This window comes from Ceratina calcarata, unplaced genomic scaffold, assembly GCF_001652005.2.
Source record: "Ceratina calcarata isolate Rehan_Ccalc_2016 unplaced genomic scaffold, ASM165200v1 scaffold39.2, whole genome shotgun sequence".
Lineage (NCBI taxonomy): Eukaryota > Metazoa > Arthropoda > Insecta > Hymenoptera > Apidae > Ceratina > Ceratina calcarata.
Genome location: NW_017162322.1, coordinates 3,470,815 through 3,498,328, shown reverse-complemented (window position 1 = coordinate 3,498,328; position 27,514 = coordinate 3,470,815). Strand labels below are relative to the sequence as shown.

The window sequence follows — 27,514 nt, the reverse complement described above, 5'->3', positions numbered from 1 at the left end:
CCTCAGTCGTCTAGTGGCTGCTTTGGAGCGTGGACGTGCGCGAGTGTTCGGTGTGCCCTGTCACCTACGAAGTCGCGTTTTCGCTAACGAACGCCCCACCGTACCTTCCATATTCAATGTGTATGGCGATTCAGGTGAGTGTCGATCAGCTACGCTCGTTCTAAAGACGCGGTTTCACGGATGCGAGCATCGCGCGTGATCATTCCCCGATGGCGAAAAGTCGATCATTGTACGCGCTGTGTCCCTCTCGTCTGGCTGCGTGCTCTCTTCCCTTCGTGTTCGCCGCTTGCTACGTATACGTATATCCCCGTTTAACATTTTGCGTGCGAATGCGCGAGCGCGCGCCCGCCCGCCTGCCTTTCTATATACGTGCACGACTCCCCTGACCCTATACACTGTACGCGCTCCTTTTACACGCATCGAAATACGTGTGTTTGCGCGGACGACGAACTCTGGCGTCTCATCCGAGCCGCCGGCGCCGCCGTCGGACGGCTTGGCTGCCTGCTCTTCTTACCTGCTTACCCGTCCGTGTCCCTCCGTTTCGAAATAATCCCACCGTAGTTGGATTAACACGCTGTGACCGAAACGAGAAACCTTTTACGACTTACGCCTCTAAATCGACGCTGTTTGATCCGTTCGCATTGTTCGACGGACGGCGGACCATAAATTCCTAGACCAATTCGGGGAGAGCGTTCGCCGTCTCGTCGGTCGTCGGTCGGAAGAGCTGTAAAGTTCTTGTGGAGAGTTCGTTTGGAGCATCCATTTTTGCGCTCGCGGTCTTTGTTCAGCGTGACCAAGTATTCCGAGTTTCGAGTGTAACGGACGTGTCGAGGTCGTAGAGCAGCAAGGTGTTACGCACACGTAGTACTGTACGATCGCGCTACACGCGGATCGCACAGCAGAGCTAGGCACGCGTGTCTCTGTTTTGCCTCGTGCAAGATGTGACTGCGTACGTAATCAGCAGTGCGTATTAATTTACGATCCACCGATGGATCGGTCGTGAATCGGGGTCACTTCGCGATCCCGTGAAAATCGAAACGAGTTTCGTCGTCTCGCTGGCAGGTTCGGCGATGTCGCTCGTTCCGTCGGAACGAATTAAGATGGCAGAGCTACTCGGGAACGAGGACAGGTTCATGCGTACGACCAGACAAAGGGAGACAACGACCTACGGTACAGTGAGTTACGAACGCTTTTATATGATTACGTGACCCTGTCCGCATTTATGTTTGTGTTCCGCGTGTGAATCGTACAGGAATCGAATTCTGTGAGAACAGCCAATGTTCTCTCATCCCGCTTCCATCTGACGGCCGTCGTCGTTCGGATGGTCATACGTTTTTGATCGAATGCGACACGGAGGTCATCGCGCTGGACAAACGCATTTATGAATACACAATTAAACTGGATCTTATCGGTGTTCCGAGTGAGTTTCGACAATTTATCTTTTCCATCGGCGATACGACGAATTTAGAACGGCGTCAGGGTCCAGACCGTCGTTTCACCTCGTTCAGGAATATCATTAAAGTTACACACGCAATCGAATTCATGACTCGACCAAGTCGACCGTAGATTAAATGCAACGGTGTATTTGCTGTATTCACATTCCGAAATGACCGACTAATTCGTAGCAAACTAGTGTAAATGTTGAACGTTTTGTACTCTTCGCGTATCCATCGTTTAATAAATTAGAATATATTTATGATCCGTTGTGTCAGTGAAATGACGTCAAATAACAAGGCAAGGCCGCGCGTGCATCCTTTAGCCAGCTGATAATTAATTTGCAACTGTTTTAATTAACTTTAAATACCGCAAGATGATTATCGGTTGCCGTTCTCCTCACCGTTGGCCGTTGCCATTAAATGATTTTTAGAGAACGTCGTAAAAAGCGGTTTCCACGTGCCTCGATTATCTTCAATACAGTCGCGTTTGTCGTTCAATCATCGATACACGATTTACCTATCTAAATTGCATTTATTCCCGTAATCCGGTGTTAATTCCACGCTTTACTCGATGATGATGAATCGATTTTGTCAGTGGAATCGGGAGATTTTAGTTTTCCAATGGATTACTTCGGGGGCTTATTCTAACTCGGGTTTTGAAGCGTGTTCAATTAAACTTTAAAAGCTTCGCTAGTCCTCTCGTAGCCACCGTGTACTACTTAATAGAGATACTGAAAGTTAACGTCGTTCGAACTTGTGATTCTTCGACCAACTCCAAACAGTATTTTTGCGTCTTACTACGTAACACGAAGCAAGTAATGAACATTAACTCGATGTCCAATTGTTTCGTGACATACTCAATTGGAAGGGATCAACTCTAATCGTGTACCGGGATCTGTTTATGACATTACCTACAAATTTATCGTTTTAATGTTTTTGGGAAGAAGTTTAAGTTTCGATCAATTTAGTAGTTTTGCCTGTCAGGGACTCAAGCCCATCGGCGGTGCATGCCATCGGTCAAGAGCAATGGTCATAAAATAGAAAGGAAAAGGAAAAATCCTTATTGGGGAACGTTTCGACCTGTTGACCCATGTGCACTGCAGATGAAAATGAGCTCTCCCACTTGTTCCGGTCAAGACTGAATGACGACACAAATACAGTACGAGACGACAACCAATTAGAGAAAAATCCTCGTTGATGTGTTTCCCGTGGACGTGTCGCATTATATTCTTTTCGATTAAACGACGTTCAGGGCACGCGTGTCTTCATGGTCATCGTGAACATGATCGTCTCGTAATGGCAAAAACGAAATTATATACAGAGTATATCGCGACGACGGTATCGTACATGTTTTCTGTGCGTTCGAGCGGACTCTTAACTAGGATGCGCACATGGGTAACTTACACACGTCATCCTCGATTGTAAACATCTCTTCGCTAAAAATAGTGTACACTCGGATCGTTCAATGTCCGTAATGTCTTCCATGCCCGATGACTGTTATTCTGGTTTATACAAATTGCCACCGGTGCCAGTCGGTTTTCTCGGAAAGAAGTGGATGACGTCACCCACTCCCACGAACCATGGATAGAGAGACAAGGACGAACGTTCGGCGTGCAGTTTTTTCCTCGTTCGACGTTTGTGTATGTACGTGTGCCACCGTCGGCCGGTCCTCTCCGAATACTTTCGTTTTTCGCATCGTCTCCGTTCGTTTGACCGTGACTCGTGACTCGTGACCACCGCTCTCGATCGAAAGATCGTTCTTTTTAAAAACGATTTCGAATTAGTGGGCGGCAAGGTTTATTAGGAAAACCGCTGTGTACGTTAACCGTTCGATGCGTACAGGATGCTCGGAAGTTAGGAACACGACACAGTGGCATTTCAATCGAAGAGAAAAGGTGAACTTTGGGAATTTGAATCGCGATCAACTTCGAAGGGAACCACGGAACACCACCCAGGCTCTCGGCCTCTTTCGGCTGGAGGTTCAGGGAATTCGTCTCGGTCGGGTGACGCGTATCATGATTTTTCTCGACAGAGATCCTCGTTATCACCTTGCGTCTCGCTTTACAAGACCACGTGCGCGTATAGTTTACGCGGGACATCGGATTACGCGCGCGCTCGTATTTCACCTGTGTAATGCTTATTAAATTTAGCACACGCGACTGGATCCTTTCCGTCTCGCGACGATCTCCTTTGTGTGTCAAACGAGGTTCGCACCCTTCTTTGTTCAACGGCAAGGGCGAGTCGTGCACGAGAAATTATTGCTTTACGCCGGAGCGATTAGCAAGACACGTGCTCTTTGAATTGTGTACACTTGGAGCGAAATTCTTGATAGTTCACGGGGGTACTTACGACGGAAACCGAAGATCTCTCGACTAAAATTTAGGATAATTCTATTGGCGTTACGTTTCGGATCGTAACTTGGAATCTCTCCTCACGTTTCTTGGTACACGTTCGATTTACCCAAAAATCAGAGGTAACATTTTTCCTGAAACGCGTGAAAAACGCAACACGCGCAAGAACGTAAACAAAACGTGGCTGCGTAACGAGCGTCTGTGTATCGGCAACGAGGAACAATAGCCGGAGATGGGGAACAAAGGGAACGTTTAGAAAACATTCGCGAAACAATCGAGTGAATGCCGATCGATCGTCCGCGTCACTCGCAACCCCGTTTGTGCCGTGGCTACGACTCCCTGTGAAATCCACCGTTCTAGGAAAAGGGGGAAAAAGGCGTAGACGGCTCAGACCCTCGTGCTTCTATAATTCCTACGAATCGTTCTAAAAAATGTACGAGGCGAATTAAGAGATTTCGTGGCTCGCGGTTTTACACTGTTCCTTTACACTTCAATTCCTTTTTCTGTGTAAAGCCGCGTCGGTGAAACGAGTTCTCGAATCGTGCGGTTTCCCGAAACCGTCGTGTAGACCAGCGAAGAAACTGGACTCGTCTTTTTGGGGATCGTTATTCTTCGTTGTAATTTCTGTACAACGCTCTTTGCTCTGCGACCTTGCGAAATCAGCGAGCATAAAATGAGACAAAATCGTGTCAAGGTAGTCGATCGATCGCTACAAAATGTACCGCGGTGTACAGGCTCGATCGCGGCGCGGTTTAGACGTAACGAAATAATTGAGACCGAGTAGTACTCGTTTATCTCATACATTTTCACTTGGCTGGTTCGTCTCCGAGGACCGTGTGATTCTTTTCGCTGCGCCCCATCAGTCCCGACAGTTGGACGACAGTGTCGAATGTCGCGCGCAATTTTCCAGATCGGGCTCGGCCTACCGTTTCCCGTCGCGTAGATTGCATTGCGTTGCATAACGGTGTACGACTCGGAACCGGAACCAAGGAGTGGCTCGCGCATAACACGAAGCTGATACGAGAACGCTGTTCGCGTTGCTCATTAGCTGCAATAGCCTCTCACGTGATAAATCATGCGAATACGTGTACTGTAATGCGTGTTTTCGCTTCGAGAGAAACGTGGACAGCCGAGATGGAAGAATTGTCGGGTCACCCCTCGGTGTCGTTCACGAAGATCGTATATACTCCCCCGGACGCTTCTTCTTTTTATCGCTGCCACGTGCGAGCCTTGGGTCACGGTTACTATCTCGACTAGACGTAGGCGGGGTCCACGGGCTGCCGTCGACGATTCGACTCGCAGTCTTGGGTTACACCTTCTTTCTCTTTCTCCGGTTAACCGCGCCGAGGCGAAGCACTTCTCGCGGTCAACCGCGACGAGGAACGAGAGATCAACATTTCGTTCGTTTCCCAGAAGATGAATCCTCGGATTCCTCGATGAGTCGACCTCGCGTCGTCTAAACGCGTAACAGACCGAAGCGAGTAAACAGATACGCGATCAATTACTCGCTGTTACCCAACATCGAATCGGAGTAATTACGTGTATACCCGAGGAGATCGGTGTTCATTAACGCGACAGATGAATTTACAATAAAAACCGACGGAGATCGTTAACTTTCGCGATTCATCGAAACGACGAATGTGATCGAACGTTGTTGCATGACCGATACGATACCGTCGAGTAGGTGGAATCGAAAAGAGCTCTAGTCGCACGATTCGTCGACATCGTTAGACGCTGATTAATATTCCTGGCCAACCCAGTTCTGTTTGCTCGTAATATAACTAATTGCGATCGGGTCTGATCATGTTATGTCGCTGATTACTATCGACTTCTTAACGTCCGGCGGCGTATTTGTGGTTATACATTTAATTTTAGTAAATCCATATCTGTAACATCGGCTCTCGCGTTCCACCGGGACAGAGAGCCGCAGAGGCGTGACCGCACCACGTCATCCTCGCCATTGCTATAGTGTTACGTATCACGTATTGTCTTCCTAAGGACGTCCTGTGCACGATCGTTGCACGTCGTGACGAAATCCTTGGACGGACACGACCAGGATTTCCGCGATCGGCGAAAACACGGTTCCTCTCGTTTGATACCGGTCCGCTCGTCTTTCATCGAGAAAAGCGCGTTTCAGTTGGTCACAGTTTTCGCAGAATCATCGTTGACGGAGTTACGTAAGACGGGTGGTTCGATTCATGGGACATCGATCAGGAACGCTGTGTACACGCGCGCGTATACGTGTATATTTACGTTCCGTTACTCCCGCTGGGAGCGTTTAGCGGAGAACGCGGCTCGACGCGCAGAATTTCCTTCGAATTACTTCCAATTGGCGAGACATTGGTCGGCCTTGACGTTCGAAGCTTGGCGCCGTAACGTTAACGACGTTGCGTATCTTCCGCGCACGGCTCGTTACTCCGTTCCCTCTTTTTATTCCGTCGATAAAAAATACCGGTTCGCTTTAATTAGTTTACGGCGGAGCTCTCTTTATCGTCTACACTCGCGACGCATTTATCGTCGCAATTGTTCGCGACAGTTCGGAGCCTCGCTCGTTCCCCGGCACGGTCCATACGGTTCAGATCAGCTGCTCCGGCCAGAAGACGTCTGTGCGTTCCAATTAAAACGTTAATCCTGTCGCGACTGCAACGAATCATGGTAGAGCGTACGAGAACGTTCCACGTGCGGTCCATTAATGTGCATGGGCGTCGACAACGATCCACAATGAGCGTCCGTCGTCGTGTCGTTCGATCGATCGAGAGCGATCGACGAGGCCACGCGAGAAGAGAGACGAACTCGACTACCGAAACCTTTGCCCGAGTCAGGAGGAGGTCGGAATAAAACGACCAACAGACTGAGAAAGTTCGAGAAGCAACAGGCTCCTCCGGTCTGGCTAGAAACGAGTCGCGACGAATTCAAAGCTGCGCGTAAAAACTAGAACGAGGAGGGTCTATTTTCGAGAGCTCTCTTTGTCTCGTCCTTTCGAGGAAGGAACAGGTGTGTGTTTCGTCTGGCTGGAACGTCGCGACCCGCTCGAAAGTGGATCTCTCCCGTTCACGTTGGAGATAGCCAGATATCGGTCTGGACGTCAGGCCGGAACCGATCGTGTACCCGTCGTATACGTCGTGCACGTGTACGTACCTCGGAGACACGACGTCGCGTAAATTGATTCCGCGACGTGGGTGGCCAAGGCGGGTCGCCTTACACGCGTGCTCGTGACGCACACGCCGGCCCTTTCGTCCGACAAAGGAAAACTGTTTTCGCGTCACAGATACGGATACACCGTCGATTTTCCGAGGAATTTTTTTTCGAGAACGATTCGTGAAACGCATCGTTGAATTAGTCTTGGTCGAACTGCACGTCCGCTTTAAAAATCTCTCGCTCGTCCGGTGTTACGACACGACCTTTTCACACCTTTGCATAAGTCGTATCCGCAATTTTCTCCATTTTTCTCGCGGAGGACGCGACACGGTGAAACGCTCGACGAACAGGTCTCGCGCCTTTGTGAAAAATTCCCGGGGCGGAAGACTGGATACGCACGGACAAATTCTGGAGGGAAAGCACTGGCGGATGCAAACGTTGCACCGCGGTGAAATGTTTCATGGCCGAAAAAGTCGCGTTTTCTTCGTCGTACGCGAGTGCAGCGATCGGAATCGAACGAAACTCGAGAAAGATGGGTTCGGAAAGGATCTATTTAAACGTCCCTCGAGTTTCGTCGGGACGTCTTGACGGGTTTGGACGATACGATTGAAACGACGGTCTAAACGAGTGAGAAGCTGTAAAGCTGAATAGAGTTCGTATAAATTTTCAGATCGCTCGCTTTGAGAGTGTTCGAAAAAGAGAAGCAGAATAGTATGCGTGCATTCTTCGTGGATAACTGTAGTACCTCCGACTTTTATTTCGCGCATTTTTCGCTGTCGTGGACGATCGATGGACGACTAAGATTGTTCATCGCGAAAACTCGTTCTACCGAAAAATGTCGCGAGAGAGAGTCGTAGCTTCGGCCGTTGGCTACGAACGAGATCCTGTACGATTTCCTTCTGATTCGAATAATTTAGTTGGTACACATAGCGATGAGCGCGACACATCGCTCGAAAAAGACGTTCGAGACCTTGGTTCGAGGGAACGTTGCCAAAGATTCGTCTCGGTGAGATTTGCTACCTGTGTGGGGAACATCGTTGCCTTCTCATACCGCGTATCGTCATGATTTATTCGAAAAGCTAAGAATGTTGTAACGGTAGCACGATTCGATCGACTCGTTGAACAGCGTCGTTTGATACGAGCGTGAGCAGCGGGCCACCCTCGATGGATCTTCTGTGCAGCCCACGTGGACATTGTTCCACAGCGGAAACGGCTTTGTTTGCGTCACCCGAGAGCATGGTATCGCGCAAACATTAAACGATAAAACCGATGGACGCGCCTCCCCTCCACCGAGACGCGATCTCGACGATTGAAATTAGAAACGAACGCTTCGACAGGTACTGAACGAAGCGAGGGATGGCGCGTGTACTCGTTGTTGTGCAATAAAAAGTCGCGTTGCCATCGGCACGGTCCAACTCGCAGCGCCTCGAATCGCGGTTCGGCATCTCTCTCTCTGAGGAGAAAGAGATTCCGATTACGGAGGGTCAAGGTCAGTGACCAGCGGTTTCGTGACACCCCTTTCGGACGGCTTCTTCGATCCAGACGACGTGGGCAAAAAATTGGGGTTTGCGCGAGCTCCGACGACCTTTGTCGTTCCGTCTCGATTTTTCTTTCTCCCCGATTCGCTTCTCTTTATCTACTCCTCGGCTCCTGTTCGACGAGCACGCACGAAGGACGATCGCGATTTTTTGCGACCCACCCGATCGGCTGCTGTCTTTTACGACGAATCTGTACGCGTGAGAAATTCTATATCGGCGATCGCTCGGTCGATCAAAAGATTTTACGATTACAATTTTACTTGATCCGAGAACGTTCGATTTCACTGTGATCGTGTTCGGAGAGGCACCGCGTACCAAAGGCATGGTCGTACTACATTACGATTTTGTAACAAGTCGGTGCCAGATCAAACTATTCATTTGCAGAGCGGTCCGCTCTAGTGTCAACGTGCAGATCGCTTTGAGAATGACTTACACGAACCTCGACTGCCTGGTTCGAAAATTATACCTACGAACGATGGCCGATATGAATTGCGCGCGTACACCCGATCGCCTCTATTATAAGCACGAGCTCTCGTCGCGAGGTAATCGTGACGAGATCGTGATTCGATCACACTTCACCGATGCGTCGACGCCAAAAAACATACTTGCCAGTCAATAGCGAGCAACGATTCAGTGTCGATAGACGAGCGGAGTATCGAGTAGGCGGTTTCGCGAGTACCAAGTGCGATTCACGAGCGACTCGTCCGCGACGAAGTTGATTCTATGTTTCCGGATCGAATCGGTCACGATGTTGTTGCGTCGCAATTACACGAAAATAACGGATGCTAAAGGTCGCGGTGTATAATTAACTCGATCGATACGCGTTTAAGTGGACATCACGTTGTTCGACGTTCGAGCAAAACACGATGACCATTCCGGAAATAGACGAGATCGACAGGAGTAGAGAAGAACGGTGAAACTGCAGGGTCACGGCGTTTCGTGCATCGACTGATCGTCGCTACTTTGGCCAGGATCGATGGTTTCGATCGATTTCGTCTACGACATTTTTCCCGATATTTTTCCCGATATTTTCACCCCGACGCGACGGTCATTCTTGTAATGCCGGTTTTAACGCCTGCCCGCCCGTGTGTTCTCACTTTGTATCGCTCGGGACGAACCGTTCCGAACCTAAACACACGATTCCGATACAAAACGATCGACTGTTCTTTAAACAAACTAATGATTCCACTTGAACTTCTGTTTAATCAGACGAAACCACTTTTTTATTTGATTTCAGGTAATTACCTTCAGTTATGGATCTTAGTCGACGCACTGACCGGAGGTTGCGCACGTCCCTTCCCCGTCTTCCCCTTTTAGGACGCTAAACAGGTACACGCACGTTGCACAGGTAACAGTTTGAACAATTCTTCTTTCGAATCTCGTTGTCGAAATGCAATCGAAGGAATTGCAAACGGTCCAAGTTAGAGGGACAGAATGGTAAGAAGAAGTGCGAGTGCGATTTCACCCTTGGCAGAAGACGCGTGTACGCGCGTGTGCGTGTCACGATGAAAAAGATATTGGACGGCGGACGACCGATGTCACTGACCTTGCTCGACCGCTCGCCACTGTCCGGGGGGCACCCCGGCGGGTTCGATTCCGAAGGGGTGCCCGTCGCCCGTTTCGAATTCGGGGAGGGTCGATTCCATCGCGATGTACGACGCGCGGCGAAACAATTGCGTCGAAGCTAGAGCACGTGTCTCGCTAATCAGCGAAATCGCGCCGACGTCGCGTCTTCCCGAGGACTCGAAAGAAGCGATCGTATAAACGGTCCAAACGAGCCGTTCACGTTTTCGTCGCAAGTCCAAATGAGAGTTCGGAAGACCAGGTCTCGTCTCACGATCTCTGCCATTTTCGATTTCTCAGAAATTTTCTTTACGCCTCTTTCATCAAACTGACACACCGACTGATTTAAACGATTCTAATTTGGTCGCGTAAGAATTCGTGTTTTCACTTCTCCGATGAACGCGTATCCAACGCGTATCGTTGTAACGTTGTTCGAATCAGAGATATCTGTTGCGATCACGTGGATCACAGAGACACTCGAACTCAAGGTTTTCGATCGAAAAATCGTGGTGAACGTTCGATACGTTCGTGCGACAGACGACCGGTCGGTGAAATAATAATCGGCGAAACATGATTCTGCTCGGGCGTTTCGAGCGACCTGCCGCCGTCCTCGGAAAACGATAGAATTTATGTCTCTAGGAATCTTGGAGCGCTTAACATTTGATAATGTGACGTTAACTGCTGCGGCGGCGTTACGGGGGTTAAACGGCCAAATTAATGCTAATGGTACATGCATGATCTTTTGTGTGTGTGCGCGCGTGTGTGTGTGTACAAAGAAGAGGCCGCGACGTTGACGCCTCAGCTCTCCGCGCCGCCGTTGGCAACTTTAATGCGTTTCGAACTCCTGCATAAATTCAATTAGCTGCTCGTGTCCACGGTTCCATCCTTCGGCTGCGGCAGAAACAACGACAGTGCAAACCTTTTCAGGTATTACTTATTCAGATTATCATTAACAGATCGTACGCGTGCGATCGAGATATAAATCGATCCGTGTGCCGATGGTCCCCGAATTTTTTAAGCATTTCCGATTATCCGACGCGATAAACACGTTTTCGTTAAATTGTACGATCGATCGAAGTTGCGGCGCGATTCCTAAATGTTTATTTCGTCTAAAAATATAAGCACGTTCCATGATGGTTTAATACGTTTTACCGTTTTTAATTTGAACAAAAGTCGGCACTCTCTTCCACGCTCTTGACGCATACAGATACCGTCTTACGATCGAAATCAATTGGTCGTTCGAGGCCACTCGAGCGTGACTACTACCATATCTTATAGCTACTCGATCGCTCCGTCCCCTACGTTTTCTCCCCAACGTTTACCCAGCTCTATCGCTCGTTCCAGGAACATGAAATTGAACGCGCATATTCTACGCTTAAAATTCAGCAACACGTGGCGTCGCGTACGTTTCGATGAATCTGACGTAGGCGTAATAGATTCCATCGATCGTGTTACTATTTTTGTTTCGTCGGAGTTTAATTTCCGCGTAGTAGTTTGCATCCCCTTGGACAGTTTCCGTGAATTTCATCGTTCGCCGTTTTGAGGGCCGTTTATTCTTGGCCACGTCACCTCGGGGAGTCGCTCCCGCTCCTCGTTCCACAATGGTTCTCACTCCACAATGGTTATCGGCGGTGATCCTTCGGCTCGAGGTAACCCCTTGTCATCGTTCACCGAACGACCCAGTGTCCTAGTTGCGATATCGATTTTACGAGCACCTGAAACTCTCCGCTACCGTGACTTCTTTCGCTGTAGGCGCCAACGACGAGGAAACGTGGCCGCTGCGTTTCCAGATCGTTCGACCGTAAATCAGTTTCCAAATTATTGACTGAAAGCTTGATTCGAGGAGTCGTGTCCGTCCCGCTCGTTTCGAGCTCCTTCGTTCCCCGAACGAGATCCGGCGAGAGAGATGAGCGCGGCTTCTGCACGACTCGTCCTCTCGAAACGAGAGGCTCGCGAGCTCGGCAGATGGTGATTAACAGGGGAGCCCGTTGCAGCGGAAGCTGCGTCGGAGCATTCACGGCCTAATGGCCGCGGTCCGTCGCCCTTTGGTGCTGCTCGTCGTTCTATCGCCCTTCCGCGTCCGTTCGTCGCCTGGAGGAGCTCCGGCGACGAGGGTGTGCCCGGGAACCTCGCGAGCGAGAGGGTGAACCGGCAGGGGTGACGGCCCGAACTCGGTTAGACCGCGCACCCTTCCGTTACTTCCGAACTGAACTACCGAGTGCCGATGAAAGGGACGCAACCAAGCGATCGACGAAGCAAAATTAGACGAAGGGAATGCGGCTCGATTCGATCGATGTTCACGGTTCGATTAATTTTGACAACGTTTTCCTCGACACGTTCGTCGGATCCACCTTCTGTACCATCCGTACGTATTTGTGTCGTAATTGCGTGTTCTTCGCCTAGTATCGTGTCGCGAAAGCATTCGTTCGAGATCGCGTCGTACCGCAGCATCGTGGTGAATCCTACAGCTGTCCCGGAGATCGTCCACCCCTCGATATCATCTCCTCTTCCACCGCCTGATTGCAAACACTGGGAGACGTTACACGGGGGAGGGTGGGATGACTGCTACGTTCGACCCGAACCGTGACGTCGTCACTTTTCCCTGACGTCATTGCTCGACGTCACGACCCGCCGCCCCGTCGAACGGGTGGATGGCCAGTGACGTCACCGGCGACGTTCGATCGACGGTGAACTCTCGTCGGATCCTTCCGCGCTTTGACGAAGTGGACGCATGGCTGACGATCGTCGACGAGAGTATAAGATCAGACTCCGAGGCTCGGGAGGGTCTATTCGGGAAGTCAACTTTTTCTTGGAGCGCGTCCTCTCTGATCCCTTCGAAAGAACTATTTATAAATCTCCGATACGAGGTAACCCGACGCGACCGAGCGACACGTTCGGCCGACCCGAGGTTTCGTTACACGAGCTAAATCGGTACGTTCCATAAAAATTTACTGACGAAAGGTCGTTTTTGAATAAGACCATCGGCGGCAAGGACGGCGCCGGTTCGAGCTCGATCCCAGGTGTATGTAATTCGGTCGAGCGTAGAGTCAGCGATACATCGCGATCGATACTCGACGATCAATATCTGAGCAACGCCCTTGGGCAAACTGTGCTTCACCGGGTGAAAATCGTCCTTCGATCGTGAATCTCGCCGATGCGTCTCAAGTGACTTTACTGATAACACGGTGTAGATTGAATCGACCGCGCGGCGAGTCCTGGTTCCTCGAACCGATCGGAGACGGGAGGACGAAGACGCGCGGTCTTCGATTCGAACGGGTGCACGCGTGCCTACCCAGGAACGTGCATCGGTCCTGCGCAATGCGGTCGGCACAGAAAACTATGCAATCTTATGCAACGCTGTGCAATAGCGTGCAATTAGTATCGTGCTCGTGCACCGCCACTTTTACCTTCGGTTTCCCGAAAGAGCCATCGGTTGCAACGAGGGGAAGCGGTGCGTCCCGTGCACCTTCGCACTTATCACTCGAAACGGTCGGGCATCGTTCTCCCTTACGTTCACGACTCTTTTCCTGGCGATTCTACGAGACGATACGCATCGACCCTTGACGGTCCGACCTCTGAAGTCGCGTTCTCTAACGTCCACGTGCAAAAATTGCAGCCGATGCCTCGTCTCGTCCGCTCGGTCGAACCTTTGCTCGAGACACGAACTCTCTCGTAATTCACGTGTCTTGAACCGTTTCAGCCGTGTGTTTCTGGTTTCGGCCTCCCGTTTCAAGCCGGTACCACGCGTAACGTTGCACGCTCCGACACGCGTCATCCCCGCTGCTCGGTCAGCCGGTTTCCCCCGTCGTCGTCGTCGTCGTCGTTGCGACCGTTCTGTGCGACCGCGTCGAGCGATCGACGGACCATGCGAGATTTTTAAACTTGGTCCTTCGTTGTCACTTTTGAATTCTACCTGGACGAATCGTAAGGGGAAGATTAGGTGAACTCCTCGTGGACTCGATCGATCGAGATCTGTGTCGGTGAAAGTTACGTCGGTGCTGATAATTTCGGACGAGTTCTTGAGACGAGATAAAAGTTATGCCGTACCGATGTAAAATTAATCAGACGCAACAAGTAACGGAGTCTGATCCAAGTTTTAATCCGTGCACACTGTATAAGTAAGCGGAGTGAGGCGGAGTGGATCACGGCTACTTAAACGAAGCTGTCTTATCTTTTGTACATGCCTTTGTTATCGTGCGATCGCTTGCTAGCGATGTAAATACGGTCTTTGTTTGTGCATAATATTTGACGAGCAAAGATAAACATGTCACTCGTCCAACGACAATAGGAAATCACACGGTGGTCTCGTTACGGAGGGAGCGTGGAATTTTTGTTGGTACTCGACGGTGCGCGTCGAGCACTCACGGCAAGTGGGAAAATTCTCCTAGTTTAATTATTTTTCGTCCATCGAATTTTCTTCGTTATCGTCTCGTTCCAACAATTTTCTCACTAATACCGTTTCTTCTCCGAAGAGTTGGCCGTCGACGTAACATTTTACCCGTCATCGCCAAGCTTCCGTGCCATTAAAAAGTTCCTTTGAGCATCGCGTCTTGGAAATACGAGCTCCGTGACATGTTTTTCTCCTTCTTCCGTCCGATTTCACCGTTTCGATGCTGGCGATGCGCGATTGTCGTCGATTTCAAGTAAAAGATTGAACATTTTCCACGCGACTCACCTCGAAATTATTACGAGATCACGTGGAACGCGAATTTATTTTTACGAACGACATGAACGATTGCCGTTGTTCACGCTGCCGTCCTCGATCGTGTCGCACTGCGAAAAGGTGAAACGATCTCGCGTTTAAGGGGTTCTAAATTCTGTAACGTTGGCGGTGGCAGTTGTTGCGTCGCGCGACTCGTCACACTTGATATTTATGAGGGGCAAGCCCTCCTTCCCAGTCCCATTATTTCCCAGAATCAACCAAGATGTGCATAATATTATTTATGGATTGGAAACTATCGCTGATAACCCGTGTCGGACCACGGGAAATCGTATATCTCCGTGTCAGCTCCGCAGTTCGGCTGATGAAAGTGTCGCGTCGTGTGCCCGCACTGTTCCAAGCGTCGATCTCGTCTTGTTTCGGATTTTCCTCGATTTCTCTGGGATCAGGAGAATTTTGGGCGACGGTCTCTTCGGTCCTCCCTCGTCGACGAGAGAGTCGGCGCGACCACCGCGTAAAGTCCGAGGAATTTTAAATCGGTGAGAAGTAAGACGACGCGTTTTAACGAGAGCGAAAAACGATTTCCTGTTCTTTGTTCGTAATAAAAATCGATATCGGCGACGGTGTCGATGTCCAAGTTGATACATCGCCTTCCTCGCGAATTGTGTACCTTCGGCCGTCAGAGTCTGCCAAAGGAAATACGGTATTTCCTTTTCCATTGTTGGACACGTAATCACATTTCAGTCGTTGAATCAGAAGACGCGCCGTTGACATTACCACAACATAACGTCCGCTGACTCCAGTCGTTGGTTCGGTGCATTCGTCTCGCCGCTATCCGGATTCGTTTCGTCACGTTTCATCTCAATCGAATTGGCCGACACTTTCACGATCGAACGAAATCGCGATTTTCTCAAATTCCTGCCAACAGAATTATTGTCCGCCGTGTGCCGAGAGCTGGAGGAGAAAGTGTCGGGATCGCAGGTGAAACGTGCGTTTCATTACGGCTGAGGAACGAGACCGGCAAGTCCGTCGTTGACTCGATCGTCTCACGAATGTTCCACCACCGACGGTCTCTCCGAACAGAATCAAATTCTGTGATGTCGCTGATAAAATAGTTTTCGAAGCGTCGTTAACGACGGCAGCTGATTCTTTGCTCGTTTCGTACGATTCGATTCCCGTGACTCGAGCAAACATCGGCGGCGTACCTCGCGTCTCGTACTTCTCTTCGTTCACTCAGAAGCATCGATAATTGATCGCCGTTTCCAATCTAATTTCTCGATCCACCGGTGTCAACGGTCGAATCGGCGTCAACGATATCGGGAAAAATTAATGTTCGTAGACCGACGTATCGTTGCCAATGAATCGTCAGATCGATCGAACGTTCTCTACCCAAACGAGATCGACTCGCGATACGTGCGACGTCGTAACGAAACCTTCGCTCTCGTAATGCGTTACGAAATGACGCAACTTCTCATCTCTCATTGCTAATCGAGAAAATGAATCACGCACTTTACGTACGTATTTGCTACCGTTCGTATCTCGAACGTGCACCGAACGTCATCGCCCTTTCGTCGTTTGATCGTCGGCAACGTCGTTCTCTTTTGGTGCACGTTTACACGAGAAATTTTGATCGACGAGTCACGATCATGAAGTAGCGACAAAACGATTCCGGCTTGTTCGCGTTCGAACGTCGCTCGTCGCGGTCGTCGTCGTTACGACGTCACAACGGAATCGTCGGCTGCGATTGGTCGACGGTCGACGAGGCGTAGCGTCACGGTCGACGACGGAGAGCGGCGAGCGAGAGTGGGGCGACCGCGTCGAGGAGGGCAAAAGCTGTCTGTGCTATTTTCATCCGCCGCGCTACTGCTGGCCCAGATTCGAGGCGACCGTCGCGACGCGAGCAACGCGACATCCTCTCGTCCGCGAGTTCGCTCGACCCACCGGTTAGTCATATAATCGCGATTACCGTTCACGAATCCTAATCAACGTCCGAAGAGGATCGTTCGTCGTGCAGATCGCGAGTATAGAACGTCGCCCAGACAATCGCGAGGCGAAGCTCGAGTGGTTGCACGCGCGTACACCTTGAAGTTCGTCGAACGTGCTTTCGATCCGGCTCGGATCGAAAGGAAGCGTGAGAAGGAAGGAGATTTTATGAGACGCCACGACGAATTTCGACGCGTAGTGAAATCGTGCAAGGCACCCAGTGCGCGTCGACGTGGTGCTCGTACGATGTGACTCACCGGCGTACGTCGTGCGCTCGAGTTTTACCCAACTGTGCGACGCGTTCCTTTCGCTTGGAGCGAGCACACGATCGGGTGCCCGATAAACCGCTCGAACACGATCGTTCACCGCGGCGAGATCGATCCCGGGTCGTCGGATGACCTTAAGGTACGCCTCTCTCGTCTCGTGGTTACCACGCTTCCTCTCCCTCTCTTTGGTCACGTGGACCCAGCCGATGATACGCGATGGCCCATTCATGTGTCGCTGACGGCGTAAAAGAGTCGAGTCGAACGATCGGGTGAAATTCTTTTTAACGATCGCGGTTCACCCGCGTCACTCCGTGACGGGAATTCATGATTTCGTTGGCACGCGCATCGGCGATTCGTCGCGGAGAACGAATTTTCTCAGGTGGAAATTTCCATTCGAAGGTCACGGTCGAGAGGAGACGATATCGAATGAATGCACGATCCCGCCGGTCGATTGGTCGACCGACAATGAATTTCGTGGTCGTGCAACGGAGCACGTTACAATTATCGGTGGTACTCGACGTTTGATCGTCGGAACGTCGAAGATAGCGACGCATTCGAGTCGAATCGTTCACGTGTCTCGGGCGGGCAAACGGGTCGCAGGCATTCCTTGGCGGGCAAGTCGAGCGGATCTGTGTAAACGTGAAAAGACGCGCGAACGTCGCCGAAAGACCCCGACGTACTCGTCGTCCGCGAGACACACGGGTAGAATCGAACGATCGAATCTTGGGTCGGAAAATGGTGTCAGCGACTAAATTATCATCGGAACGTCGGTGCGCGAGTTTTTGGCGCGCTGTGTTTGCGCCGAGACGATACCGCAAAGCGTCGACATTTAAACGTCGGACAAACGTAGCAGCTGTTTGTGGTCTCTGTTTCGGTCGCGAATACACCGCGAAAGGGGAGCCGAACTAGATGCTCGCGCGTCTCTCCCGACGTCTGACTTCCTTTTTTTCTCCGTCGACCCGTCGCCACGCGTGCTTTCTACGTACTCTTGGCCCCTTCGTTACCCGCTCGGCGACAGTAGAATTTGAAATAAAAATGCGGAGCCACGGCTGACTCACGCGTTCAGATCACGCGGTACCACGTCTTCCCGTAGTTGAAGCGTAAATTGATCGAAACTGGTCTCGACCAGAACAGCGTAGTTATCTGCCTGTGCACGTATATGTACACGCGTACGTACGTGTGGTCGATCGGCCGATTTTTCTCTCGGCGAAACGGCCCCGTCGTCGTTACCAGCCGAACGCGGAATCGGCAGGTGGGAGCATACGCACTCGTCACGCGGTGTCCGCCGACCGTTCGTCTCGGACCCGCCTCTCAAATCGGACCACCGTCGTAATCGTTCCGAAGTTTCCGACTATTTTTATCGATGGCCCGCTCTCCAGGCACGTTGAACTTACACGTGACCCGTGACTGCGCGTTTGCTCCTCGAATCCTCTCGTACGCGCGACGTTACGATAGTCGCCGGGATACGTCGCTCGTCGTTTGACTGTTTTCAAACGGGGTCGGAAGTATCGACCGCACAGTCGAACGAAATTAGAAAAGTGCACGTTTCAACTACGTTCCCACGCAGGGATCTCTGTTCGACGTAATTCGTTCGTAAATTGATCGGCGTCGTTTCCTCCCGTCGTCGCGGCGGACGAACAACTATGAATTTTTTTTTCCTCTCGTCGCGAGAACGTGCACTGTTACCGCGCGATCGTTGGCGCCGTCCTCTTCCGGCGTCGACCGATGACACGTTTAAGAATGAAATTAAATCCTGACTCCTCGTTTTTCTTTCTCACAAAGTGACAAACGATCAGTGCATAATTGAGAAGTTCCATGAATCACGGAGTATACGTTCGATCGATCGATCGATCGAGTAGGCGCCGTCTGATGCGCTTCCGGCGTCGGTCGTTTACGCGTTTAAACAGAATTGACTGTCGATCACGGTAAATCATGTTCGTTAATGACCAAACGCACTATTCGTCGGATCTCCGTTCGAACGAGTCCACCTGCAGGTAGAACTATAAGATTTCGCGCGTAACGGGAACATGCGTTTCTCAAAGGCCTTGTGTACTTTTATCGGAGCAGTGACTCATCCCCGATAGATTTACTCGGTACTCGCTGGGTCTTCCGCGACGGCGGTTGCTAAGGTGAGGTAAAGCCAGATTTCGTGGAATCTAAACGTTCAATTCCTGGGTGAAATCACCATCTCCGTCGGACCGCGAGCGGGAGGAAATTTGAGAAAATCCGATCCGCGTTCGACGTCGCGTCGTGCTCGTTTGATAATAATAATAATAATAATAATAATAAAGGGCGAAAGATAATGGAAACGGAGAGGGGGAAAAAAGGGAAAAGAAAGAAAACTAAGACTAATCATAAATACGTAAATTTACGTATAAAGTTGTAAATAAACATAACAAAAGAAAAAGAATGCAGCAGAAAGGGATTACGATTGACAAGCGTAACACGAAACCAGTTTAACCTTTTATAGTTGTATCTCTCGTCGAGCTTATCAGTGCCGAGGTGCAGTAGTAACGGTGGGAAGCGAAACGTTTCGCCAGACCCTCGTCTATCTACGACTTTGCGAGAGGAGAGGCTACTCTTTCGATCTCGATTGCGGTTCTCTTGGTTCGTCCGTAGAACGTTGGTCGCCGTTTCGAGATTCATCCGAACGGTGTGAGAAGGAAGCGTGCACGATTACTCGATAGATCCTTGGAGGTAGGAGAATCGAGACGAACAAGAAAACAAGGTCGCGTTTCAATGCGTTCGTATCAATTTCCAGCCGACGTGCCGCCGTTCCGATCTACGCGTGCCGGTCTCGATCAGAAGTAATAACGCCGCGCACCTCGATAAATGTGATGACCATAATTGCTGCTGACGCGTGCAACTTTTTGCCTCGAGATCGACCATTTTTCTCTCACGGTTCCGATTGTTCTCAATTACGATATAAAACAAGTATCCGACGCGGTGGCAGAATAAGAATTCGTTTCTAGACAAGAATTTCATCGTGAGACTCGTTTCGTTACGATCGACGGTAAACGACGATCGGGAGAGAACGTTTCCGTGACGCGGGAGTAGAAAATTTCCTTCACCCAATCGCTATCGGTATTTCCACTTTCCCGTCGCCCGATAATCGCTTCGCGGCGGAACGACGCGCGAACCCTCGAACGTACGTACGGAACTATGATTGACAATGAATCTCCTTGTTCGCCGGTTCGCCGGCTGGGAACTTTCTCGAACGTAGACGCGAAACTCGGAAGAGTCGTACCCCGATTCTCGTCTCTTCCGTGTTGGTCTTACGTCCAGTAAATTCCAGCCGAATTCGACGACGATACGGCAAACAGAATTTTATTTACCACCGCCGCGTTCGAACTGTCAGTGCGCGCGGTGCACTTCGTCCCTCCCTGTCTGTCACTGTTTCTGCCTCTCTTCCCGGGATATTTTAAGCCCGAAGCAGCGGACTTTAAATATAGACATACGTACTCCCCCCCGTGCCGTTTACCATTTACGTTTCGTTCGACCATTAACTTGGACTTGGTCTTCGGGATCCCGGCGTCAAATCGAACGAAAATCGAATGAACGTCGGTAGGTACCGCGCGTAGACGTTCCACGCGGAACTGGGACACTGGCTCTCGCACGACGTCGGACCTTGGGTCACCTTCGTTTCGTCGAGTCGTCCGAAACCCTTTTACGGTGTTCGCACGATCGACGCGAAACGAGGAATCGCAGGATCGATCGATTTTCGGTTCGGGTTTCGAACCTGACGAATCGACGAGACGCTGACGCAGAGAACGCCAGAGCAGACGCCAGTTTCACCTGTGCGCGATGGACGAGCGCGAAAGAAATGATCGGTGTCTGCGCATACGTGTACGCGTACCTCGTTTTCACTGAGGCCAACGTGTTCCACGGTCGAATGTAGGTTTCTGGGTCGATCTCGGTGAGGTTTTTCTTTTCACGAGCGCGCGACGTTCCACCACCATAGGTGCTAACGGTAAAGGCAAACTGGCAGAGGCACGGGTTTCCGCGCGTACTTACTCCTTTCACTGACTGCCCGTTGTTTCTTTCCCCTTTGTTCGTCGCTTCAGATTTATTAAGCCGGGTATTCATCTGAGCACGAATGCGAACGAGGCAAGGCGAGTCCGAACAAATGCCTCGTTTTGTCTCGTTTGTAAAATTTTTCTTCGCGAACGAAGTCTGCCGAGGCAACGAACGAGACAGTGATCCACAGCGAACGCAGTGAACGATGATCCAGCGAGATAGGCAAGGTACGTGGAACGTACACGAATGCCGTCCATACGTAACCAAATTTTTCTTTGAAGTACCGACTCCGATCGGCTCGGGTCCCGAATGCCTCAGTCTGTGCGGCGAACAGCCGAATGCAGTTTGCCGCGCCTCGGTTACACGTCCACATATGTATGCTCATTCGGACTCGCCTTGCCTCGTTCGCATTCGTGCTCAGATGAATACCCGGCTTTACTATCTCGCGTTCGTATTCTTCGTGCTCCACGCGATGATCCGTGACGACGTGACGAACGACACGGTCTTGGAACTCGCGGAGTAATTGAACGACGACGGGTACGCGTCGGAGGAGACGAAGAGATTCGATCGATCGTCGATCGCGAACGGCCGTGAGAAAGGGCCCGGTCGTCGAGACTAATCCGACCTTGTGACGACGCGTCGGGAAGCTTGCGGAGACGTCGGCGCCCGGTTCGTCGGCTACCGGCTGCCAATTATTCTGGTTATTCCGGTACGTCGATTCGAGCGCTCTCACTTTTTCCTGTCCACCATCGCGGTTCGAGGAGCGCAACGGAACCTCTCGTTACGTAAACAGGCATTTCGTAAATTGTCTCGACGTCCTGACGGAACGACGGCGCGTGCCGCCCCGTCGCTATACCTGTCTCTCCCGATCTGCGTTTCGAATTGGTCGACGTCCGCGAAGAGACGATTCGTTTCAGTCGCGCGACACCGACACGGCCGGGTCTCTCCGCATCCGTCGCAGACCTCGGGGTAGTTCCAGGTGCGTGAAATCGTTCGACCGCGAGATCCGACCGACGAACGGTTCGCAAGACGAAGCTTCGAACGCGTTCTCTCGTCTCTTCTTCGATCGCGTTCGTCTTCCGTGTGACGAACGGGGGTAACGTACTGGAAGTTCGATCGACCGCTGCGAATTCGTCCCCGGGTGGTAGGACGTCGATCGAACGAGTCTCTGTCGGGAGTAGCGTCGTTCCGTTCCCGGAATGTTGACCTAGACATTTCTATTTACGATCAGCGATCCCCGGAACCACCCGGTGCACGAGACGACGGAAGCACTTCTGCGCGTCTTCACCGTCTCTTTCGCTTAGCACGTGCTCCTGCCAGAGATAAAGAGAAAATTCGTGTTTGTTCGACGATTGTTCGAACGTTTCTAGTAGCACCACAGATTTAAAAAATGCACTGCCACGCTCCGACGACGCGCGTCCTCTGTTTCAACGTTTTACGTCAGTTTCTATCGTGAACGCGTCCTCATAACTCGAATCGTTTCTCGAACCGTCGAGCGTCGAGATACAAAGAGAAGTACGCGTGGATCGCGTGAAGAGATCGGGCCGCGTCGATCCGTCGGCGGTACCGAGAACTCTTGCCGTTTGATCGATCTCGTTCGAGGTTCGAGACGTCACGTCTAACGTCGTTACGGTGACACGCGTGTGTCGTACGCAAAGAATAAATTGATGTCGTTTTTCCTCTCCGTAATGAATTTACCGGGCAGATTGGGTACGCGTTCGCCGATTCACAATGGTTTGACGCAAGATTTGGCACGTGTCATACGTACGCGACGACTTGTGATCGGTCCGTTGTCGCAAGTGGGATAAGAATATCTCGCTATGCACCGAAATAGAATCTTATTTACAACTGCGAATTTATCGTACTGCGTTTGTATTTTTCGTTGAACCCCCGCCCTCGCCGAGCGACGCGATTATTTGTCAGCTCGAAAGACAATCGACGTACTCGCGTCTCGATTGCTTGTATGCGGTCCGCCGACCCTACGAAATTGTCTAAGAACGTTTCTTCGTCTATGTTGCAGTTTCCTGGTGAGTGCATCCTCACATACATGGAGTTTCAGCTGGATAGTGCAGAATACTGCCAGGCTCAACACAAATAGAGAGACACGCCCGAGCATCTTAGAACCTGCTAAGCACTGTTGAAGAAGAGGGGATCGAAAACATCTTTGATTGGGCAAAAGAAACAAAAAGAAAAAGGAATTTTATGATATATCGGGATCATTGCCTCGAAGTCAGAGAATCAATTAGCTAGTCATCGCGCGGAACGTAGGAAGAATTAAATAGTATCAATTGTTAATTTACCGTATTAGATGCGAGCATCGTAGTTACTGAGCGCACCTGATCCAGGCGCAGCCAGTGCCAAATAGGTAAGAGCCGATACGACGAATTTTCGTCGTCGTCGTCGTCGTCGTCGTCGTCATCATCGGAATCTGATCCAATTCTCGTTTTTCAGATAATCTTCCGAATCGTAGTGAAGAATCCCGAGTGGGACTCGGTCGCATATCAACAACGCCTAATGTAACGTAGTCCTCTCCCCTTCGAAGGAATCCGCACCTTGACAAAACTTCTCGAGGTCTACATGTGAACCCATTGTTCTGTCCTCTGTAAAAAAATAACAAAATATTCAATTAGTTAAATGAGAAACAACTTTATAAGACTGACACCTATGGGCTAAGTTGTCAAAATCCAGCCTTTGTCGCTTCGTATAGTGTGGCACATCGCAGAAAATAAGAAGGTAAAGTGAAACGGTCGACGTACAGAATCCTTGGAGACGTGAGAAGTTAGAGCGATCCACAGGGAAAGTAGGAGTTCTTTTTCTCTCGCCGTGCAAAAGGAAATGAGCAACATGAGGGTGAAGGACATAAGACCAGAGCCCGCCGAGATCGAATACAAAAACATGAAGTTCCTCATTACTGATCGGCCCAATGATCAGACCATTCATACTTTCATTCAAGTACGTCTGTCGCTCGCCTTTCCGTAGACCCCAGCTTCTGCGGTGTTCTGCGCGGTGATTAATACTCATTCTTCCTCCGACAGGAATTAAAAAAGCACAATGTCAAAGAAGTAGTGAGGGTCTGTGAACCAACGTACAAAGTTGAGGAACTCAAAGCTGAAGGGATCAACGTGATAGATCTGGTCTTCGACGATGGCACCTTCCCACCGAACGAAGTACGTACGATCGTAACGTTTCGAACGACCGAGTCCACGCTACGGTTGGATTCGAATCTGATGATACGTCGACCGTGTTCGGTTTCAGGTGATCGACGAATGGTTTGAACTACTGAAGAACCGATTCCGTGAGTCGCCTGATGCGTGCGTGGCGGTACATTGCGTCGCGGGGCTCGGCAGAGCACCGGTTTTGGTCGCTCTGGCTCTCATCGAGCTCGGACTCAAGTACGAGGACGCAGTCGCATTGATCAGGGAGTAAGTACGATTCAGTATTCTTGATCCTTTGTACGCGAGACAAGGCCGTGTGACTCATCGAACCGATTTACGTTTGTTCAGCAAAAGACGAGGCGCCATCAACTCGAAGCAGCTGGCCTATCTTGAAAAGTATCGTCCCAAGTCTCGGTTGAAGCTCAAGAATGGACAGAAGAACTCCTGTTGCGTCCAATAGATCAAACGATTTCTTTGAAAAGTTACTAATTCATACTGATTGGTACATACCTAAGTGTATAGGTCTTCGCGCCTGGTAACAAGAGACACTGTATCGACTCTGTTCTGAAAGGCCTATCAATGGAAATGCAACCGAACGACTTTACCAGACGATTTTAAATTGCATGTTTTGCACTGTCCGATTCTCCCGCGTAAACCGTAAACTGGTTTCAAGGAAAGTACCGATCGCTTCACGATCGTTTCCACTCTTCTTTCATGGAATTTTTATATTTATTTTTGATACTAAATTAACACCGAACGCCGTAGAACAGGCATAAAAAGGTCGTCGTGGTAAAGATGGTTAATAGAATTCGAACGGACCTGATCGTTTGTACGACGAACGATGAAACGAACAGAGGATCGGCATGTGCGTTTTACAATGTTACTACTCGGGGTGCCTCGTTTCAGCGCATACAAGTATTTTCGAAGGCTGCATTTACTTGGTCCAATTGAACACGCGATACGTTGCTTGAATTAATCTTTTGAACGTCGGTCGATATGTTATTTATGCGAGGTTGAAGGGGGGGCACCTTTGGATCAGCGGTATTTTTGACAAAGTGAACGGTTCCTTTGGTACTGCGATTGTACCTAATCGTCGTCGAACTTAGGCTATTTAGAAAAATTAGTGCAATAAAGAAAACAGGAAGTTAAGTTTTCCACGATAATTGAACACACGAAACGATTGATAATGGTCTTTGAACATTGGCTTTCGTCTCGCACCGAGTCTCGAGGATGTTTCGCGCATAACGAGAAAAATCGACTCGTGTCGTCCTTGTTTTCGATCGTTACACGATGATCGTTTGAAACAAATCTTTTCCTGAACGGAGCCTGGCGCTGTTCACATTTGTATGATAGTTAATCAATTTGACTGAGTTTCGCGAACTTAGATAACGTGCTGTGATCAACGGTCGTTGAACCAGTGTCCGCTGTTTTCCATTTTATACCGATCAACCGTAAAGTTAAATTTGATACAGATTATTAGCGATCCACGTGAAACTTGCACGTATTTTCATGTATTTACCTCCTACACTTGTGAAAGACGATTTGTACAAAATATGTGAAACACGATAAGGGTCTACAAGCACGTTCGGACGTCGATCTTCGAATACGAACACGGATACGGAACGTCAGGTGGGAGAAACAATTGCGTTGCATTTCCAATGGCATGCCGAATCGATGAGTGTTCTTAACTCTTACTGGACTTGGAATCTGCGTTAACTTGAAATAACGAAATATTGCGAGAAACAAAGCGAGGAAAAGAAAGAAGAAAAAGAAAAATCACTCCAGAGTTATATATCACTTTTATCGTAGCTTAACGGCAATTTCACCAAAATTTTTTTAAACAACACGAAACATCTGCTTTTATTCGATAAATTTTAAAAGGCTGCATACGCGTTTTGTGTGAAGCATATATTCTAATCGTACCAACGATTTTGGTAAAATTGTCGGTGATGCTGTACGCCACACTAAACTGTGTTCAAAAGATAGAGAAAAAAAATTCACTCCTAAAATAATGAATGTAATACTTAGAATCATTTCACGTGTCTGCCGATTCAACGTGAATGTACGTACTTTCTGTACGTATCACGATACGTGAATTACGTTTACGAGATCGTTTCCTCGTGCTCCGCGTTGAACGCTGTCGCGTACAGGAGAGTGATTACCTTTTACGTATTTTTCTCGTCTTCGTTTTCGTGATCAACGATCAACGATCAATGATTCAGAACGACGTTTTCCCGCGATACCGTCGGCTAACAATGAATTCAATTGCCGCGAGGCGTTCGTCCGTTTTGTGCATAATTTTTAAGTGTCCGTCGTACATTCACTGTGATCGCAGACTCGGAATGAAGTTCGAAACCTGGTACAGCTCCTTTTTTGTAATGTTAAAAAAACTGCAATATTTTTTACCAGAGGATGGGACGAGGGATGTTCGTAAAAAAAAAAATGAGAATTAATCGAACCTTAGACCCGAAGTTGAATAATTTTTTCTAATTGTTCAATTTTTTTTCAATTCTCTTTCCTTAGATAATTTTTTTAATAACCGTCACGATCGGTGAACCGTTCTTTCTCTTTCCCCTCTCTCAAGGTTCATTCTTCATCTTCGATTCATTTCTGTTTTTAAAACATTGATACTTGAGGTGTGTCTCCTCTCGGCGATTCGTCGCCGAGATGGGTCGCCGACCAATAATTCTTATCGTATGAAATTTGATTTTGTTCGATTCACTTCTTCAAGCGGTGATACTTCGTACCGAAGTAGTCGTAATACGTGAGTGAACAATTTTTATCTGTGATACGTTTCTTGCTAGAGAAGAGTCGTCGAAAAATTAGATGGGACTGATGATCGGGCTTTTCGAGAGCTACCCATGAAAATGACGATTGAAAGAACATCTTCATGGTCGAGGAAGAATCGCAGCCCGCATTTTCGAATCAAATAGTAAATGGGCATTCGTAGATCTTATTTAAAATTGTATCTAGGCACGTAATTCGATCTGAAAGTCGACTATTCCGAGTACTCACAGAGTATTGAAATTTAAAGAACAATGAAGGTAAACTTTCGTTCTCGAAGAATTGAATCGAAACGTTCTGTAAAATTTAATTTTCTTGTCAGAAATTCAAATTGAAAACGGCCGAAAAAATGGACGGAGTATAATTCTTTTTCAATTGCCATGTATTTAAAAATGATGATGATGTGAAAACAAATCGATTTATACGATATAATTGTATTTTAAGTTTAAAATAAGTGTTCCAGTTTGTTTTATGAATATTGAAAACGCAGGAACAACTTAGATAGCGAAAAATCCTCTATTTTGAACCGACGTAATGAAGTAAGAACAGTCACTCCTTTCGAATCGATTATACAAAAAGAAGAAACTAAATAAATGAATTTAACGAGTTAGCGCAATGGAAAA

General features: G+C 49.3%; 1 protein-coding gene across 5 annotated transcripts; it reads left to right on the top strand.

The window, feature by feature from the left end:
* Window positions 1-27,514, top strand: LOC108626128 (protein tyrosine phosphatase type IVA 1). 5 transcript variants are annotated; one of them, XM_018026616.2, is made up of 7 exons: window positions 1-134; window positions 9,701-9,792; window positions 22,973-23,317; window positions 23,404-23,904; window positions 23,988-24,119; window positions 24,208-24,374; window positions 24,456-27,514. In XM_018026616.2, the coding sequence occupies exons 4-7, from the start codon at window positions 23,788-23,790 to the stop codon at window positions 24,565-24,567; spliced, it is 528 nt and encodes a 175-aa protein (XP_017882105.1). In that variant the 5' UTR covers window positions 1-134; window positions 9,701-9,792; window positions 22,973-23,317; window positions 23,404-23,787; the 3' UTR covers window positions 24,568-27,514. The 5 variants fall into 5 exon arrangements, with proteins under 5 accessions (XP_017882105.1, XP_026670298.1, XP_017882102.1 ...); XM_026814497.1 differs by having other exon boundaries at window positions 9,701-9,811; XM_018026613.2 differs by lacking the exon at window positions 9,701-9,792.